At 41.9% G+C, this 20,275-nt stretch overlaps 1 protein-coding gene across 2 annotated transcripts in view; it reads right to left on the bottom strand.

Moving 5' to 3' along the window:
- med23 (mediator complex subunit 23) overlaps positions 1-12,638 on the bottom strand; it is a 31,542-nt gene extending 18,904 nt beyond the window's left edge. The window contains exons 1-18 of one of the 2 annotated variants that reach the window (XM_057353570.1): positions 12,440-12,638; positions 12,237-12,268; positions 12,058-12,145; positions 10,394-10,518; positions 10,187-10,298; positions 9,825-9,923; positions 9,646-9,747; positions 9,460-9,529; positions 9,260-9,372; positions 8,942-9,037; positions 8,574-8,591; positions 5,126-5,326; positions 4,019-4,162; positions 3,282-3,427; positions 2,952-3,197; positions 1,085-1,227; positions 799-973; positions 522-685 (exon numbers count right to left, since the gene is read on the bottom strand). In XM_057353570.1, coding sequence (XP_057209553.1) covers positions 522-685; positions 799-973; positions 1,085-1,227; positions 2,952-3,197; positions 3,282-3,427; positions 4,019-4,162; positions 5,126-5,326; positions 8,574-8,591; positions 8,942-9,037; positions 9,260-9,372; positions 9,460-9,529; positions 9,646-9,747; positions 9,825-9,923; positions 10,187-10,298; positions 10,394-10,518; positions 12,058-12,145; positions 12,237-12,268; positions 12,440-12,490 — 2,125 coding nt within the window. In that variant the 5' untranslated portion in view covers positions 12,491-12,638. The remainder of the gene's footprint in view (positions 1-521; positions 686-798; positions 974-1,084; positions 1,228-2,951; positions 3,198-3,281; positions 3,428-4,018; positions 4,163-5,125; positions 5,327-8,573; positions 8,592-8,941; positions 9,038-9,259; positions 9,373-9,459; positions 9,530-9,645; positions 9,748-9,824; positions 9,924-10,186; positions 10,299-10,393; positions 10,519-12,057; positions 12,146-12,236; positions 12,269-12,439) is intronic. The other variant, XM_057353571.1, reaches the window with a different exon arrangement.
- Positions 12,639-20,275: the final 7,637 nt, after the last annotated feature.

The following is a 20,275-nucleotide window of genomic DNA, read 5'->3' as shown; positions in this document are numbered from 1 at the left end:
GTGTTTGATGGACACGTGAGAGCGTGCAATCGGTGTTTGATGGACACGTGAGAGCGTGCAATCGGTGTTTGATGGACACGTGAGAGCGTGCAATCGGTGTTTGATGGACACGTGAGAGCGTGCAATCGGTGTTTGATGGACACGTGAGAGCGTGCAATCGGTGTTTGATGGACACGTGAGAGCGTGCAATCGGTGTTTGATGGACACGTGAGAGCGTGCAATCGGTGTTTGATGGACGTGTGCGATTGGTGTTTGATGGATGTGTGCGATTGGTGTTTGATGGACAGCAGATTGCTGTTCTACATGGAGATTGAATCTCTGGGCATCAAGGGCTTCATAAGTGAGTCATGATGGACATGTGCATGATGGACGTTTGTGCCATTGGTGTTTGATGGATGTGTGTGCGATTGATGTTTGATGGATGTGTGTGCAATTGGTGTTTGATGGAAGTGTGTGCGATTAGTGTTTGATGGGCGTGTGTGCGTTTGGTGTTTGATGGACAGAAGGTAAGGTAGGGTTACCTGTGACGTGTGTAGCTCGAGCGAGCGTGAGGATGAGCGCTCTGTTCAGCTCCTCTGACTCTGCAGACAGCACTGTTTTAGGATCACTCAGGAATCGTGTGAACTGCGGCTGAACTTCTGAACTTCCTAAAGCCGTGATCAACCTCAGAGCTGTACTCTCAACACTGCACACACACACCACAACACACTGTCATACACAGCTAGAAATCATTCTTAAGTACACATACACATCAGAAATATAAAGCATAAAGCAGTGTGTGTGTGTGTGTTTTCTAACCAAAGGTGCAGCTGATTCTGATTGGTCTGTGGAACAGCAGCGAGCGAGTGAAGGTGAGAGAGGAGCTGTACGCGGTAATGAGGTTGAATGTGATGCATGCGGTAGCTGAACATCTCCAGCAGTGTGTGCAGGATCCCCCACGCGTGAGACTTGAACACGTTCGGCAGGAGCTGACCTGAAACACACGGTCACGTTTCAGAACTCATACACAACACTTTACTATTACATCACGTATGTGTGTGTGTGTGTGTGTGTGTGTGTGTGTGTGTGTGTGTGAAAGACTCACTTATGAAGCCCTTGATGCCCAGAGATTCAATCTCCATGTAGACCAGCAGTCTGCTGTATGTCTCCACCAGTGCAGGGGCCAAAGCCAGACTGGACTTAGCATGAGCTAGTTTAATCACACGAGTGGCGATGCTGTGGATCAGACTGACACAAGAACAAATGAACATTAGACAATGTAGAAATAAAACCCTGCTGGTGGCCCACAGAGAACACAGGTCAAAATAAAGCTGTAAAATGTGCATCAATGAGAAACAAGAATCCTAGTATAACTCGTCCAGCGTGCAGAGAATCACCTCCACCAGAGGAAAACACAACTTTCAGAATGTTCTGTACTCAGACAGAGGAACATGCTGCCCCTTCATTACACACCCAACAGAGACCATCATCTGCAGTAACCTAGATGTGCTCCAGACGCTCCTCAAACACTTTTCCTTAACAGCAGCAGACTGAAGATGTGAGAGTAATTTCTTGTTAAGTTTATAAATACTGCATGTGAGCGTGTCAGAAGAGTTCTCCTCTACAACAGCATCTCTGTGGTGAGCTGGCTGGACTCCAGGCTGGAATCATCATCATCACCCCAAATCATCAGAGACACAGACGATCCTCTCACAGGCCGGTAGGATGAGCTCTTTCCACAGCGGGACGCAGTAACACATGCTGTATGTCAGCAGTGCTTTTCATGTACACTTTAGTCTGTAGTATTGACTATAGTACACTGTCAAACTGTACTAAATACTGTGGCATAATGTATTATTTACTACAGTAAACCTTAGTATTACGTAGTGTTTTACAGTTATAGTAGCAAAGTACAGTAAAGGTGCACTGTACTATTAACTATAGTGAATTGTAGTACTGACTATACTTAACTGACAAACTGTACTAGGTGCTGTAGTATACTTTTTTGTTTACTATAGTAAACCATAGTATTCCATAGAGTTTTACAGTTATAGCAACAAAGTACAGTAAAAGTACTCTGTAGTATTAACTACAGTAAAGTGTATTAAATACTGTAGTATACTTTATTATTTACTATAGTAAAGTGTAGTAAATTGCTGTATTCTGCATATTTTCAGCTCTGCATATTTTGTATGCTTTTCTTACCGCTTCGGAGGTTTGTTCAATACGCCCCTTAAGAGCCCTGCAAAGTAAACGTCACTAGATATTCTGCCATAATTCCATTTCGAAATGGGCGTATATTTTCCATCCAAAGGACACAAAGCGTGACTACGCAGATCTCAAGATTACGGTTCAATAACCCTTCAAACTTCTGTAGTAAGTTTTGTCTGTGTGAGGACGCTGCAGGCAGTCGTGTTGCGCACATTCCTGTTCTTAAGTAAACTTCAGCCGATGTCCTGTGTGCAGGCAGTAGAGAGCAGTGAACACTGTTCAGGGAGCACGTCAATCGGACCGCAGTTCATTCATTGAGCTCTCTTCTAATGAGCTGGCGATTTAAATCAGGTGTGTAAAACAAAAGAGAGACACAAAATATGCAGAGCGGGGGGTCGCGAGTACCAGCATTAAGAACCGCTGCTCTAGTATGTTACACTTACAGTGATACACTACAATAACACATTTTGTTACTATATATTATAGCATTCTGTAATATTAACTATAATCAACTGTAGTAAGTACTGTAGTACACTTCAGTGTTTTGAACCATATCATTAAAATATTAGAATATCTAGAAATTCCAATGAAGTTTACTATAGTAAAGGAAAACAAGTATAGCAGTGTTTTTCCATGTGGGATGGCACTTATGACGACGCCAATGCTTTTCATCTCTCAAGACTATCAAAAGATCCAGCTCAATGAACGTAAAGTGTGAGATGAGATGCGGAGCGGATGTTTGTGTGGATATCACTTCTCACCTCATTTTAGCGTGAACAGTGAGCGAGTCCAGCAGGTTCATGGGTAGAGGCGTGACCGATCCAGATGCCATGCAGTTGGTCCCAGGCAGAGTAATCCTCATGCTGCCGTTCCCGTAGATGGTCTCCACCAGCACCCCCATGGGCAGCGTGAAGCATTCAGAGTTTGTGGAGTACGCGTTACACAACAGAGCGATCTTATAATCTGTCATGGGCAAACTCTTACTGCGCAGACTCTGCTGAAGAAACCTGAACGCACACAGAACCACCGGGAGAGAGAGATATTAGAACAGCTCACGGTCTCGGGCGGACGGACGGATGCGAGCGTCTTACTCGTGATGAAGCTTCAGCGAGTGTGGGATGGGAATCTGTAGCTTGGAGTTGTCGTTCTGAGCTTTGCGGTTCAGATGGATCCAGATGCACGTCATGGCGAAGGCGTGTGTGGACTGAGGTTTGTTGATGTCCGGGACTGGAATACACTGCACAGAAAACACAAAAACACCCTTTCACCTGATTCCTGGATGTATGTGCGTGCATGTTGTGTCTCTATCTAGCGGTTTTATGCAACATCCCAAAACTAGACAGAAACATGCCTTTGTTTTCTGATGCATCACTAAAAACCTTATTTGAGGACCGACCCAGAGGTCTTCAGTGTTATGAATACATTCAGTCGAGCTGCGATTTGTTCAATCTTGAGTTAAACCACAAGGCTGATGTGCGGTTTTATCACATCTGTCATTCACAGATGCTGGGAGTTAATGACTTCGATGGGAGAGCGCTCGCTCGCCTTTCATCTGTGCTCTCCTGCCGGGCTTTACAAGCACACAAACACCATTAATCCCCAATCAATGCATAACAAACACCCTTTAAAACCGCTGTTTAAGAGCATCTTATGCATCTGAAACGATTAATACGGCAATCATTCTGTTGGCTTACTACACAAACAAAACTGAAAATGTTGGAAGTCTCTTTGCAGTTTCCTGAAATAATAATAATAATAATAACAGTACGAGAGCTCTGTAAGCGTCTGTCACAGCATGTGTTGTGAACGAACGGAGACGTTTCTTCACCTCTTTCTCAGGATAAAGCAGGTCAAAGAGTTTCATGACGGGCAGAAAGTCGGCCAGAGCGTTCTTCTGAATACTGCCCGAGATAAACTGCAGGAGGACCCACATCAGGTGATCACGGCCTTTTATTAACCCTCGACCGGCCAGCTGCTCGGCGAAAACAAAATCACATCGGAGCAGAAGATCAGATCCACATCACTGAAGAGTTTGTGTGTCCTGTCCTGTCCCAAATGATGCCGGCTCATTAAAGATGTAACCTCACCATCAGTCATACACGGCTCACGTGTGTGTGAGTGTAAATACAACACACAGATTTAAACATGTAGAACGGAGATTTAGAGGTCAGAGTTGTGTCCATCTGCATGTAAAGACACCTATGACGACTGCTGACTTTGATGATGTTTACCGGTCCTTACTGGACCTTGACGGTCATTGTGATGAAGTACATTTAGCAACATAACTGTGCGTTCACACCGCCAGCGACAAAGAGAGGCGATGTCATTCATTTCAATGGAGAGCCGGCGACACGAGCAACAGTGAGCGTTGGTGACAGGAAGTGGGCGTGTCTAGCGACGTGACAAAGTTGAGAATTGCTCAACTTTATGCAAATGACGAGTGACTTTCGGGAGCGACTACCAATAGGAGTAAGGCCCGATTCACATTTAGCGTCTTCTCCGGCAGACATTTTTCTTGACGCCGTGTCAGCTCCGCATCGAGATGTTCAACTTTACGGAGTGCCGCGCGAGTCATTTGAAGAGAGAAAGTGGAGCGGCTCGCGTTTTCCGCGTGGTTTTAGACGCAAAATGTGAATCGGGCCTAAAGCCGCGGAGCTCACGTCATCCGTCTCTCGTCAGTTACTGCAGGGTTCATTTATAAATGTCACTAGAGCAACCAAAGCTAGGAACTCCTCCTAGGAGAGACTAGCGACAGAGTCGCTGGCGGTGTGAACGCACAGTCATTGGTCATTTCTCCACAGTTAGCTTTTTCCTTTTGGGTAAACTTTTAGGTTGAGCTGGAAAGTTTTTGTCCTCAAAACCTCAAGTGGACCTTGAGGGCTGAAGGCATCATTTGGGACACGGGCATGTGTGAACGTTCCCCCCAGCACTTCACCTTCTGATGGAGCGAGAGAACCATGTGAGGGAAACTAGCAAACTGGAAGAGAACAAAGAAGATGAGCTGGCTGGAGAGATGCTGCCACAGGAGCTGACTGGTGCCGCCGTCATCGAACTGTTCCTCCGTCTCCGAGCGTTCCATGGCGTACACCACCAGATCTACCAGCTGGTCCTCCAGAACCGGACATCTCTGCTTGTGCTGCAACAGAACCAAACGCTGACGCATACCAGAACAACACACCATATAACCTCACATACATATATACGCTCTCAACTCTTTGTGCTTTACTGACACAACATGTATCACCGTCACGGACTGATGTGTACATCCAGACGTTTGGGTGTTAAAGGTACACTTCACCAAAAAATGAAAAAACCTTCTTCATATTTTATTTCTTCATCCTCATGTCATGTCAAACCTGTATGAGTTTATTTCTACTTCAGAACACAAAAGAAGATATTTAGAAGAACGTTGATCTTCAAACAACAATGAAGAACATTGCCTTCCATTGTATGAACACAAAACCACGGAGACATTTCTCAAAATATCTTCTTTCGTGTTCCACTCAAGAAAAGACTCACAGACAGGTTAACAAACACATGACAGTGTCTAAATGCTGAGGGAATTGTGGTTTTTAGCTGAACTATCCCTTTAACTCCACAAAATCATCCTTTCCACAATAAACATCTTCAACACTAACTTTATGCAGGGATGGATGTCGCAGATGTTTTCTCAGCAGATCACAGGAGATGATGAAACACACGTGACACACGAGTGTCGTTCTCGTCACAGCACACACACACACACACACACACACACACACGATGTGAAGATGCTCACAGAAGCCCTGATCTCAGGAAAAGCTGCAGCATAACACAGCCGTCTGAAACACCTCCGGCCTCACGACGACACCTGCTGGTCAACCCTGTTGTGTGACAGGTGCATCTGAACTGATCAATACAGCAGCTTCCCCTGTAAGCTGACATGCGGGGATGATCAAACCTGATTCGCTGAGCCGTTTGGTGGATCTTAAGATTGTTTTAAACACTTTAAAATGTTTCTAAAGACCCCATGAAATGTTTTCACATTTTGTTTTCGGTGTTACTTATTTCCTACTTGGAGCAAAGGGCCAGTTTTGTTTTCTAAAGGGCTCGGCATACTACATTCCAAATGGAAAAACGACCGTCCGTGACCTGATTTCAAACTAAATCTGGTCCAAACAACAATTCATTTCACTAGTTCGCCGCAGCAAACCAAACAGAACTCTCCGGGAAAGTTCGTGTTGGCCGGTAAACACCCTCCAGCCACCATTGGTCCATGGCCAATACGTCATAGGTGGGTGTGTTGTTTTTGTGGCCACGTGCGCAGAGGCTATTTGCATACGTCATGTAAACCCCGCCTCCTGAAACAAAGGGGTGTTGGATTGTTCGAAAACACAATACCGTCTCTCAACGTTTTTGAGCTTCGTTTTACCCCCAAACGCAGAACGAAAGCGCAATTCGCCTGAACTATGCTGAGCCCTTAACACTGAATAATCTTCGGTTTGCATGACAGCTCAAACCATGAACTAAAAACACTGTAGATGAGATTTTAAGATTCAAAAGTGACTGCACGGAAGAAGAGAATTATATTTATACAGACACACTGCACATAGTGAGTGAGTGTCAGATGATATTAATATTCTAATAAAGGGGGTGGGTGACACATGTTTAAGGTCCATTCACAACAAAGAACATCATTCGGAGGTTAAGAGAATAGTGAAGTCCACACCATGCACAACTAGAAGAGGAACGATGTCAACAGATCACTTTCAGAGTGTTTTAACCAGCTGATGAACAATATAACATTGACTGCCAATGAAAATCCATTTGAATTTAAATGTGAAACATTTGAAACATTGTCAATTGTCACCCATGTGGATGAGCTCAAATCTAAATGATTTCATGAGGTCTTTTGTGTTTGTACAGCATCAGCTCGTGTATGAAGCGCTGTGCTGTTATCTCAACACACACACACACACATTCAGTCAAGACTCAACATCAGCATCACTCTGAAACACGCTTCATTTATCAATGTTAATCGTGGGATGTTTCCCTGCACATGAGAGTGAACCATACACACACACACACACACACACACACAACACCCTGAGAGCCAACAAACACAAAACAACAACACCACACACACACACAAACACAGAACAAAAGCAACAACCACACACAGCATGCAGCGATCAGGGCTTGAAATTAACAGATCGTCATTCTCAGGTACGCTTAAATCACCCTGACAGAGGAACACTCTTCTGTGTGTGTGAGACAGCAGCTCAAACAGTGTTTGTATTCAAGAAAATATCATTCCCGTATTAGTGCGGAGCAGCTAACAACTGAAATATACATTCTTTAATATCATGTTTATCGTTTTATCCAAATGTAAATCCTGTGGTTTACGGGTCATTCTCAGGTAACGGTGTCATCTCTGAGCTGTGTCCTCATTTAGCTTTTATTCAAATGAAAATATCCTCAGGTTTGCTTTGTTGTTTTTTTCCTGAATTGCTTTATGAATGAGACGATGGAAATATCCTTTTTGTTGCAGCACGTTCTGTTCAACCCTGTTATGTCTTGTCAATCCGGCCTATTTAAACTTTTTTTATGAACTATTTGACATCATAGGTACTGACATCATAAACATTTTGGACCACAGGGTTGAAATTGAACTTTCTCACAAAGTTCTCGAGAGGCTCAATGGTTCAACTCTGTTACAGGTCAAACTCGTATAAGAATAAAATACTATAATAATGTGATGTGATGCACTGACGTTAAAGCTGTTCATAATGTCTTTGCACTAATCTTCAACCCCAAAACATTTTCAATGTAACAGGGTTGCATACAATGACAACGTTTTAAAAAATGACACGAGTCTTTTTTACATTTAAATTCGGCCCAGTGCTGCTCTGACAGACTGTAAAGTCATATTTAGGATTAGGCTGATAGGCAAATACCATTAGCATAAAAGATGAATGATCCCTTAACACCTATAGCAGGGATAATTCTTTCTTGAAAGTTTAGAAACAACCTTCAAATAAATGACAAAACATTTTAAATGACGTTTGACATAAATGAGTTTTCTGAGAATGACTCTCAAACACACATCTCTAGAAAACTGCAGTAGAGAAATGAACATTCGATTCGATCATTGTCATAAATTGAGTTTGGAAGTTTTGAGAAAGTCCAGAATGTGAAACGGATGTTGATGAATGTATTGCTCTTGCTTTCCAATGCTGTCATAAACATATGCTTGCAGAAGTCAGTAATTTCAAGCCCTACGTTTCTTTTGGTCTGGAACTGGAGTTTTCTTCCTTTATTCACTCATAATTAGATGGAATCGTTGGGTTTGGCTATGATGTCGTCTGGTTAGTCACAATACAACAGTAAGATTGTGAACATACCTGAGCAATGTTCAGGGTCTAGAGCAGTGGAGGAGGATGGGCAGGCAAGACAGGACAGAACGAAAATAAAGGAAGAAAAGAAAACACAAACACAGTGACTAGGAGGCCCTGTCAGTCAAGCCAAACCACACCCCCAGAGACGAGAGAGACAGGTGGGCCCAAACTCCCTAGCAGACAGTAGGGAGGAGGAGAGAGAGAGAGAGAGAGAGAGAGAGATCTAACCCGACCGAGCGGAGGCCGAGCTTTATAAAGGTGCAGGACTACCGAAACTACAGCGAGCCGATCTGTCCACGTCTCTGCGTCCACCTCCCTCAGAGGAGATGGACAGGGGGGCAGAGGAGGGAGACAACTGAGAGAGAGAGGGGTACCTGTTTGTTGAGGCCAAGCATGTTGCACACCATGTCTCTGGAGTACGGCTGCTCCAACACGTACCTCAACAGACCCGTCTGCGGATCAAACAGATCCTGCACAAAACACACACACACACAAAACACGCACAACCTCAGGAACGCATGTCATCCTCTGCATCGAAAGAAGCAGGCTCTGATTTTTTCAGGATTATTGCCATTCATCGACTAGAAGACACAGTGCTTTTCTTTGGATATAAGAAGAATGAGATTTGTCTTGGCGAGAGGCACCCAAACCTGATGAATGCTCATCTTCTGGTGTGTGAACATCAGCAGTACCTTATCATACGGCAGCATTCCTCTCAGAGGGAATCGCAGAGTGCTTGGGTCCAGTTTCCACGAGTTACAAATCGCCCCAGAATTGTTGACCACCGGCAAGAGACTGCAGCGACCTGAAACACACAAACACCCTTAGGGGCCATTCAGACAGAACGCTCAGATATGGTTTTTTAAAGTGACGATCGGTGAGTTTCTCTTACCACAAATGGAGTTTATTCGGGCTGTGGGTCTGAAGCTGTCAACAAAGTCACAAATCAAGGTGCCCAAAAGCTGAAGACACAAAACAAATTCTTTTTTTCATTTCAGACAATACAACTTAAACCAACCGATGGCCGACACATCCACAAAAAAATCCACATTTGTCATTTTAAACGTGGCTGTTTTACCCAGTGTGAGAGCGCCCCCTCTGGACACAACTTTCTGATCTCCGTTACTGCTAAGTAGGCAGGCAGCAGGCAGGCGTTACGGTCCAGTATGTATTCCACAACCTTCACAGAGGACGGTCGACAAAACATCAGGACTAAGAAACACCAGGAACTCTGTCACGCTGTGAATTCAGACGTACCTCTCGTGCCACTGACAGGTGTTGAACCACAGCCGAGCTGACGAAGTTTGGGATGGTCTGAATCTTATCCAGCACGGCTTTCAGTAAATCTCTCACACCCTGATACACAAACACACGTCACATTCACATAGATGGACACTCGCCTGTTTATTTACAAAGAAAAAACAGGACTAAGTGTAAGAAATCCTGAAAATGACACAATTCCTGCGGTTGATCTGAGGTTTTAAGTACAGCTTCAGATGACACTACTGTTAATGTACATCATCCAAACACACATGAAGAAGACTGATATATGCCAATCATTTCAGGCAATCACTGCCATGTGTAATCCGTTTGATGCTTATGCAACTGATGTCGGGCACCTTGTAGTCGACTCCACCAATGATTTTGCGAATGAGTTTGAAGGTCAAGGCCCACAGTTGAGTTCTCTCCCACTCCAGACTGTCAGAACTGACGAGAGCCTGACACACCATTCTGCAAAAACACAGACACACCCATCAGCCAATCTCATCACTGTATGTCCTCCTCTGGTTCACATGATGGAGTGAGGATTCACGTCTCGCGTTTACCTGGGCGGCAGGAGGCCGGTCTCCACAGCCATGGCCAGACAGTCATAGAGGAAGGAGATGCGTTTGGGACTGTGTTGACTATGAGTGAAGCGCACGATCCACTGCACGCACTGATCATGTGAATCCTGCAGTGACATCACACGCACGCTTTACATGAACCCTGGTTACGCACATATACAGTCTATACACAGCATTCACGTTCAAATGTCTGCTATCGCACAAAAATCCCTATGGAAATATGAGGTCACTGTGTTTGCTGCATTTGATGCAAAAGCTCATTATCACTGCAGACCACTGAGACCATTTTCACCTTACCATTCTCCCTATTGTTTAACACATACTGCAGGGTTTCCCACAGGATTTTGAGAGACGGTGGCGCTGATGACGTCACACGTCCAGGAGACCGAGAACATCGGAAGCCACGTATTGCTGAACTAAGCAGATTAGACTAGTCACTAACACATGATTTTCCATAAAGCAAAGCAGCGTCTGTGTCGGAGCATTACCTCATTTCTTAATCTCTCATATATATAAGTGACCATCTCTCAATAAAGATTTGACTTCGCACTTCTGTGTCATTCTCGGTCCCTGGATCCAGAACCTTCTGTGCTCCATTGACTGACTTCTGAACATTTCTATTTAGATAAAAGAATCTAACAACCTAACAGGAGGGGAAACAAGTCTTAGCTAATCCTTCACTAAAGAATTGACCGGATTTCATAGACTGGAAATGTACAATAACTCTATTTAGACGGAGAAAATGTTTTCATGCTTCGAAGACAAAGCTTAACTGCCATGTGGAAATTGTACTTTGATATCCTCCCCGAGTCCCTGTCCTTCCATAACCTCAGATGTCCAAATGGTTCAAGAAATGGAATAAAACACTGTACTTTTTACATGATTAAACACCGTGTTGACAAGAACGTTTTACTACTTTGGTAAGATATTTGCAAAACCAGTGACAAAAGGGTGACTAAAAATAATAATGATTTATGTATGTAATGTAAATCACAAACACGGAGATACAAGGTTTCAGAAGGACAGCAGCGATACAGATAAGTCGATTACAGACACACACATTTTCTAAATATATGTTCACACAACAAACCTGTACAGAGTGTAAGATTTAAAAAAGCACACACTATAGACCGTTTCATCAGACGTGTGTGCCTGACCCCCAGTTAACTTCCGGTTTGTGTTTGGCTAGTGTCTAATAATATAACCATTTATTTTTATTTTTCATGCATGTTAATATTAATGTGTATTGTTATTTTACTGTATAATAACTGTATTAAATAAAAGATTTGTTGAATTTTGTTGTACGTTGATTTGATTAAAATAAACAATTTGTAGAATAGGTCCTGTAGTTTTGACGCATTTAAAGAATCCGTATGGTACATTGACATCTAGCGGTTGAGCTTGGTATCGCAGTCTAAATTCAGAATATTAGAGAGACAAGTTTAGTCAAGTAACGCTTCTTCTCGGTGTCATTTGATTGTTATCAGTAATCATCTACAGGCACTCTATTGCTTTGTGAATGTGTACCGGAAGTTCAGTTAGTGTCACAAAAATGCGCATGCGCAATAACGTTTGTTTATGTTGTTAAGACGACACCGTCTATATTTGTCATGACTGCAAATGTAAAGATGACATGTGCTGCTGACCTGAGGCAGACCGTTCCAATACTGTCTGAACGCTCCTAAACAGCTCACAAGTTTCGTCCTCTCATCCTCTGTGCTGTCCATAAACATCCTTTAAAACACACACAATATCAAAAAGTCCACAACTCACTTTCAAGAATTTAGGCAGATGGGTGAAATCTCTCTCATGTAACGTTACTCACCCAGAGAACGCCTCATCAATCACCTCCGTTTTCTGATGGAAATAAAACAAAACACACCCGTTTCTTTTTCATCCATTTATTTCTGTGTGAGCATATTTATGTTGTCTATTGTGTATGTGTATATTGATCATCTTTGTGGTCCAACTGTAAATACAATTTTGTAATAAATGAAATAATCATGATGCGCGAATCGAATCACTCACCACCACATCTTCGAAAATGCTCTGCAGCTGACTTTCCATCGGCACGGCCATGATCTGAGTCAGTCACGGGAGGATAAATCACGAGCTTAAACATACATGCGTGAAGAGTGTGTGTTCGTAGCGAATTAACAACAGAAACTAGAGCCAGTGAACAGACGCGAGCTGAGTGCGCGCCGCTCTAAACAGTCCGGTGTCAAACACACACTCGCACAGCGATGGTTCCTCTGTACAAAACACACACACACACCTTCTATTTCAAACAAATAAATTATACATATCATACACTTGTAGGGTGAGATTGTTTTGTACATTTCTGTATTAATGAATACAAGAAGAGATGAGATACGAACAAACAGAGTGTGTGCGAAGCTGAAAACCATCCGGTGTGAAACACACACGCGCGCGCGATTGTTCCTCTACAAAGAAACACACTAACTGATCAAATCTGCAGACTGGCACAGACTTTCTGCAACAAGTCCAGATTGAAAATCTGGGCAAAAGTCTTGTAGTGTATTTTAGCCTTAACCAACATAATCATAAACATTAGACTTTAAAAATACAATTAAGCTACAAATCTGTTTTTGATTCTTTTTGAGAGTGTGCGCGTCATGCGTGTTGAAGGGACCATGTAATTCTGTTAGATTGTAATTTAAGAGAATTCTTCCAAGGTAGTCAATAAAGTAAGTTACAGAAAGCTGGTACCAGGGACCAAGAATGACACAGACACACAAGAGTAGTTCACTCAAAGTCTAAATCTTTATTGAGCTGTATTCATTTATATATTAAAAAGAGGGACGTGAGATAAATGCTCAGTCAGGAATAATTCTATTCAAAGGTCAGTATCCTGATGAACTGTTTGTCTGTTTTGCACATGAGCATTGCGTGATAGGTTCATTGTCTGGTTAAAGCTGCAACAGAGTGCATGATGAAACCACTGATGCACTGCATCAAGCAGGGTACCACTTATAGTAAGATGGGTACAACAGTGTTGAAAATCCAGGTTCCCCACCCACCCTGAGGCCACTGAGCCACTTAAAGGGACACTTCACCCAAAAATGAAAATTGTGTCATCATTTACTCACCTTGGAATTGTTCCAAATCTGTATAAATTTATATAGAAAGATATTTGGAAGAATGCTTATACCAGACAGATTTTGACCCACAATGACTCCCATAGTAGTGAAAATTACTTTATCTTTTTTTTGTTCTGTTGAACATAAAAGAAGACATTTTGAAGAATGTAGGACAGCAAACAGTTCTGGGACATTTTTGACTACCATTGTATTTTTTCCTACTATGGGAGTCAATGGGGGGCAATATCTGTTTGGTTATAAGCATTCTTCCATATATCTTTCTCATCAGAACAAAGAAATGATATATTTTTCATCAGAACAAAGAAATTCATACAGATTTGGGACAATTCCAAGGTGAGTAAATGATAACAGAATTTCCATTTTTGGGTGAAGTTTCCCTTTAAACCAGCGTTTGGTGGGGAATAGAGACATGACTGGTGGTGCGTGACAAACAGGAGGAAATTGGGTCATTTTTATTAATTCCCTTAATTATTGACCATACACTCAAAACAAAACAACGACACATTTAAATGTAAGCCTTACATAAACAACATCAGACTGCGAAGATAATGTCACATGGAGCCTTTGAGAATGATTTCACAAAAAAGTTTGAGAAACACTGCTTTAAACCATGAATCGTCACCTTTCTTTGGCTCCGCTATGGATTCTCTCATGTGAGTTAGAACATCCGTAATCAGTTGTCTGAAATAGAAAATCTTTTTTCATTTCTGCTTCGTCCAGACCTTTTTCATTTCTTTGGTCATATGGTCATAGTCCCAATCAGGGTCAGCCCAACCTTCCTTGACCATACTCTTGGCTAAATCCATGCCTTCATCTGTAAATGAACCCTTTCTTGGGTACGGTATTTCATTTGTTCTGACCATCCAGCCAGGTTACTAACATATGGTTCAGTATAAAATCCTTGATTATTTCTGAGCATAAAATCAGCTGGTGTTTCACCAGGTAATGTGGTCTCGATACTGAACCCCCCCATTTTCCACTGTTCAAGAATTAGTGATCAATTAATGACATATAATTCCATTTCTGTTCTCGATTGGCCAACTTGTATCGTATTGTGACCGGGGGTGATTGTTTTAGTCTATATTGGCTCTTGCACAGCCCGTCCCGTTCCCACAAGACAAGTCGTGGTCGTCGCTAAAATCACCTTCTTTTGTTGCGTGTTTGTCCTATATATGTGAGCTCTCGCACAACCTGTCCTGATTGTGCAAGACAAGTCGTGGACGTCTCCTAGAACAACTTCTTTTTAAATGGTCACAATAAATCCACATGCAGTAATAGCTGTTAATGATTTTTCATATTTTTTTCCACCTTGATCAGAAATACTGTGTGATCAGTACTGTGTATCCAACCACTCCTCCACGTAAATAATTATTCAAATAAATACTGTTGCCAGCCGAAGTGTAACAACAGCAAAAGTACCACTAACGACGAGTGTAAGTAAATCTTGTCTCTTTACGGGATACTAACATGATCCTACGGGGTAAGCGCTGTATTTCTTTTCTTTTTAAGAATAATCAAAGACACTTACCCCTCTTATTATAAGTCACTCCCTGATCTCAGATGCACGTTCAGTCATTTATTCTTGGTCCGGGCTCCTAGGGATTCCCCCCTTTTGCGCACGAGCCCCCAGCTGTAAGAGAATTCTTTCAAGTTAGTCAATAAAGTACAGAAAGCTGGTACCATGGACCAAGAATGACACAGACACGTAGACGTGTAGTTCACTCAAAGTCTAAACCTTTATTGAGGGGTATTCATTATTGATATATTGATATATTGGCAATGCTCAGTCAGGAATAATTCTTTTCATAGATAGTCATGGGTTAGCTCAATCTACAAGCTCAGCAGTATGTGACTTGCTATGTTTCTAGTACGTACATGATTTCATGAATGGGTTAAACAGACGGTAGAGAGGGCACGGGATGTTCCAGAACCTCAATTCAATTTTATTTACATAGCTCTTTTTACAATGTTGCATTGTTTCAGAGCAGCTTTACTGGAAGAAAAGCCCTAACAAACTAAAAAGTCCACAGGCTCTCACAGGAGGATGGCACGTGACGATGGAGCTGGTGTAATCTGTAGTTACTGTAACTCGGGAAGGGTATCTTGATCAGTGGCGGCTGGTGACTCCTGTTCCGGGAGCTTAGGAATGCAAGATATGTATTAGGCGCGTCATGTGAAACTATGTGCATCATGTCAAAATATGTGCCTGCTACAGATGCGTCGAAAGGGTTTATAATAAAAGAGACGCTCGTTTTCACAAGACACTCTGAAGGGATGGGTGCCGTGGCTTCACCTTACGTCAAATATAAATACTTTTATGTGGTTTTGACATTTCTTAATCAATTATTATTCAGCATGATCTTATTTTAAATGGATGATTTAAGCACGATTAACACCAATACAGAAAGTAGAGAATAAGTCCCTAATGAATGCTTGGGCTCTCTCTTGCTGCTAGGTCAGTGTGACTGTGAAAAGGGACTTCTTATCATCATGTTTGACAACATCTTCAACCCTTGAGGAGTTTGTGTTCGTGTGATTGTAGTGTTTCAGGAAAGTGAGAAAGAGTGGAGAAACACGAGCCAGACGTAACCTCACGTTTTAATGCGTATTATAGTACATGCCTGTCATCTTGATAATCTATAGGACTATATGTCCTGTCTCGTGACTCCAGAAGTGTTTGAGAGCTTTGTGTTCTTGTCTATCTATTGATAACCAATCATGTGAGCTTGATTTACCCAAGTTCTTTTACTTGAATTTACACAACAATATATTACGTTATCACCTACTAAGTGTTATACAGTAATACACAGTTACCAGTTTTCAATGAAATAGCTATGGAAGTAACTGGTAAATGACTAAAATGAGATTAAACAAAATACACCTTTGCATTTTAAACATATGCTATACTGTCTAGGATAGCTTTAAAACTGCACACGCCTAGACTTGGCAAAATGGTCAATAATGTCATCATAGGACAGCTGCCTGGAAACATCCCTGTTTATGCTCATCATGGCCAGGCCATTGAGATGGTGCTGTGTCATTGTAGACCTCAGGTATGTTTTAATGAAGCTCCTCTCTGCACTAGCCACACTTACAGGAGTAGTTGCAGCAATGCTTAGAGCAAGCCACATATTGGGGAAAATCTCCTTTAATTTCTTCTCCTCAATGAAGGACAAAAGTTCCAGTGTGGTCATGGTGTTTTGGGGGAAATTTGGAAAATTCTGCATTTCTTGTGCAAGTTCCTTTCCATTCAGAAGGCTTCGCTCAGTACTGCACACTTTTGGCATTTCTCCTGGGTTGAAAGCTTAGGGAAGTTTATGAGGAAAAAATGCATTCATTTGATATGTTTTTAAATGATTCTTGTCGTGATATTCAATAAATTCACATAAAACTAATTTTGGACATTATTTTTTATATTGAATTCCATTTCTGGTCAAGTATATTTTAATTCTACTTTAGTATGCTAATATATCTCGTTGCTGAAATGTTCACATGCTGCTAATATGCAGTGTCATATTGTGCTGGTAATGATGATAGACCAGTGACCAGCTTACAAAACAATTACTAATTGGTAGCATACCTCTATATTTTGCCTTCTTTTTCTCATCCTCTTTTTTCTTTTTACAATACTGAGCCCCTGATGGCTTTGACCTTTTCATTATGATTATTTAAACACGTTTTTAATCCAGGTAACAAGCTCACGGGCAACTGCCTAGTTTGCCTATGGCTAGAAACGGTGCTGCCAAGGGGCAGCATGTATATAGAGAATAGAAAGGGTCCTAAAACAGATCCTTGAGGTAATCCATAGTTTACTGGCGTTTGATTTGATGATTCCCCATTTAAATATACAAACTGATATAGTAAGGTGTCATGGTTCTGCCTCTTCTTGACATGTCTTTCTTGGTCTTGTGGCAGAACCATGGCAGAGCCTCTTGTTCTGTGTGGAGAGAAACATATTATTGTCGGACTCGACATAATGTGCGTTCTCTCCGGTCTCGTCTCTGGCTCCGCCCCTCTGGTTCCCCGTTTAGCTTCCCGCCTGTTGTCTCATTACCCACACCTGCCTATTGTTATCTCCCTTGTTAGTTCTCCCATATAATGCCCTTGTGTTTGCTGTGCTGTGCTTGTCCGTTTTGCGCCAAATCACCTTGTACCATTTACTGTTTACTGCATATGAGTCGTGTCTTTGAAGACGTCGCGTCTGTTCCTGTCTGTTATCCATTCAAGTCTAGCCTAGTGTAAGTTTTGTCTAGTGTTTGTTTAGCCCAGTGGTAGTTAGTTTACGTTCCTAAGTTCCGTGGGTCTTTGTTTTGTGTTTATTTAATAAATTCCTTTTGTTAACCCCTTACTCGCCACCTGCATCTGGGTTCTTCTTGTACCACTTCCCGTGAGATTCGTGACAGTAAAGCTCGTCCAATACCGATATAATTCTTTAAGCGATCTAAAAGTATGGCATGATCTATGGTATCGAATGCGGCACTAAGGTCAAGCAAAACTAGGAGTGAGATGCATCCTTGGTCTGATGCTAGGAGAAGGACATTTGTAATTTTAACAAGTGCGGTTTCTGTGCTATGATGTGGCCTAAAGCCCGACTGAATTTTTTTGTAGGAAAGAGCACAATTGCGCAGATACTACTTTTCCCATTATTTTAGACAGATATGTAAGATTTTATATTGGTCTATGGTTTCCTAATTCACCAGGGTCCAAGTGCAGTTTCTTAATAAGAGGCTTAATAACAGCCAGCTTAAAGAGTTTTGGAACATGACCTAGAGTGCGTGAGGAGTTAATAATATTAAGAATGGGCTCTACTGCAACCGGTAAATACTCTTTTAATAGTCTAGTGGGTATGGGGTCTAATAAACATGTTGTCGGTTTAGATGCTGTAATATGTTTGTTTAGCTCTTCTTGGTCTATGGGTGAGAAACACGGCAGCTCTTCTAGAGGGGCGATAGCTGATGTTGGTTCATAGGACAGACTTAAAGGTTTAGCATTAACTATCTTTTCTCTAATGTCTTCAATTTTCTCAGTGAAAAATAGCATAAAGTCATTACTTCTAAATTGAGCTGGAATATTCTGATCAGGTGGTGTCTGGTTATTTGTTAGGGTAGCCACCTTTCTAAATAAAAACCTTGCATTGTTTTGGTTAGTATCCAGAGGTGCTCAGCTGATTTTAGTGTCTTTTTGTAACAGTACATACTATCTTGAGATCTTGAGATCGTGTGTGTTTAAGGGTGCACTAAGTAGTTGGCACAGGTCGGGCAGGTAATCTGTAAATCTATCTTTAGTGGTTGGGATAATCGTTCTGCCCTGTCGATAACGCGGAGCGATGCGGCCAACAATTCTGATATGCATTATTCATCATGACACTGGGTAGTGATCTGAGACATCATTACTTTGAGGTAGGATCACTAGGATCGATTCCATGTGATATAACTAGGTCTAGTGTATGATTAAAGCAATGGGTGGGTTTGTTGATGTTTGTTATTGAGTTCCTTCAAAAGCATAATTTGTGTTATCTACATAAATGTTAAAATCTCCAACAATTAGTGCTTTGACAGCATGAACCAATAGGTCTGACATACAGTCTGCAAACTCTTTTAGAAAATCAGCCTAGGGGCCTGGGGGTCTATAGACAGTTGCCAAAACAAGAGATAGCATTGTTTTTTGTCGTATATCTGGAAGAGTGACTTTAAGAACTATCCTGTTGACTGAGTAACATTAAGGATATTTCTGTAGATTGTTGTAACACCGCCTCCACCGCCTTCTAAATGAGGTTCATGCACAGAAGCTGGGGGGGTAGACTCATTTAGACCAATGTGATCATTTTGTTTATGCCATGTCTCAGGCAGAGTACGTCAAAACTATTATCTGTTATAATTTCATTTACGACGACAGCCTTAGGTGTAAGCGATCTAATGTTTAGGAGCCCTAGCTTTAAATGTTTTTGCGCACATTGGTTGATATTTTGTGTTTCGATCGTAATCGGATTTGTTCTATGTCCTGATTTGAATGTCCTGAAGTTATCAGAATCAAGTTAAATTAAAGTGTTATATGTTAACAGTCTATGACTTTGCATACATTTTAACATCTTTAAGCATCATAACAAAGTATGTAAACCAAACCTATTCATATGTATGGTACTGTACACATCTTATTATTGGTCAGGCTTAAAATTCTGCAATTTATTCAGTATGTCCCAGGGGTCCCAGAAGCTCGTCCACGCTTTTGTCAGCTCCAGATTGGACTATTGTAACTCACTTCTCATTGGGATTCCAAGCAAAAGCATCCAGAAATGTCAGTATATACAGAATAATGCCGCTAGGATCGTAATGAGAGTGCGTAAATATGAACATATCACGCCAGTTCTTCTGTCTCTGCATTGGCTTCCTGTTACCGCCCGGATTGAGTACAAGGTTTCCCTCCTCACGTATCAGTGCATTCATGGAAATACCCCACCTATCTCAAAGAGCTTCTTACTCTACAGACCTCAACACGCTCCCTCCGCTCCAAAAATACCTACCGGCTGCTTCCCACAAGGACTAAGACCATTGGGGACAGAGCTTTCTGTGCTGCAGCACCTTATTTGTGGAATAATGCCCTCCCCGAACATCTGAGGGCCACAACTGATTGACGGTTTTAAAAAGGGTCTTAACACAAATGTTTTTGAATGTTTAAATTGTTGCTTAAAATGTTTGTGTGAATGTAAATCTGTAGTCAGCTTTTATTTAATTACTTAACTGTT

The sequence above is a fragment of the Triplophysa rosa genome, linkage group LG15 (assembly GCF_024868665.1).
Source record: "Triplophysa rosa linkage group LG15, Trosa_1v2, whole genome shotgun sequence".
In the NCBI taxonomy this organism is placed as follows: domain Eukaryota; kingdom Metazoa; phylum Chordata; class Actinopteri; order Cypriniformes; family Nemacheilidae; genus Triplophysa; species Triplophysa rosa.
The sequence above is the reverse complement of the archived record's forward strand: the minus strand, read 5'-3'. Positions and strand labels throughout refer to the sequence as shown.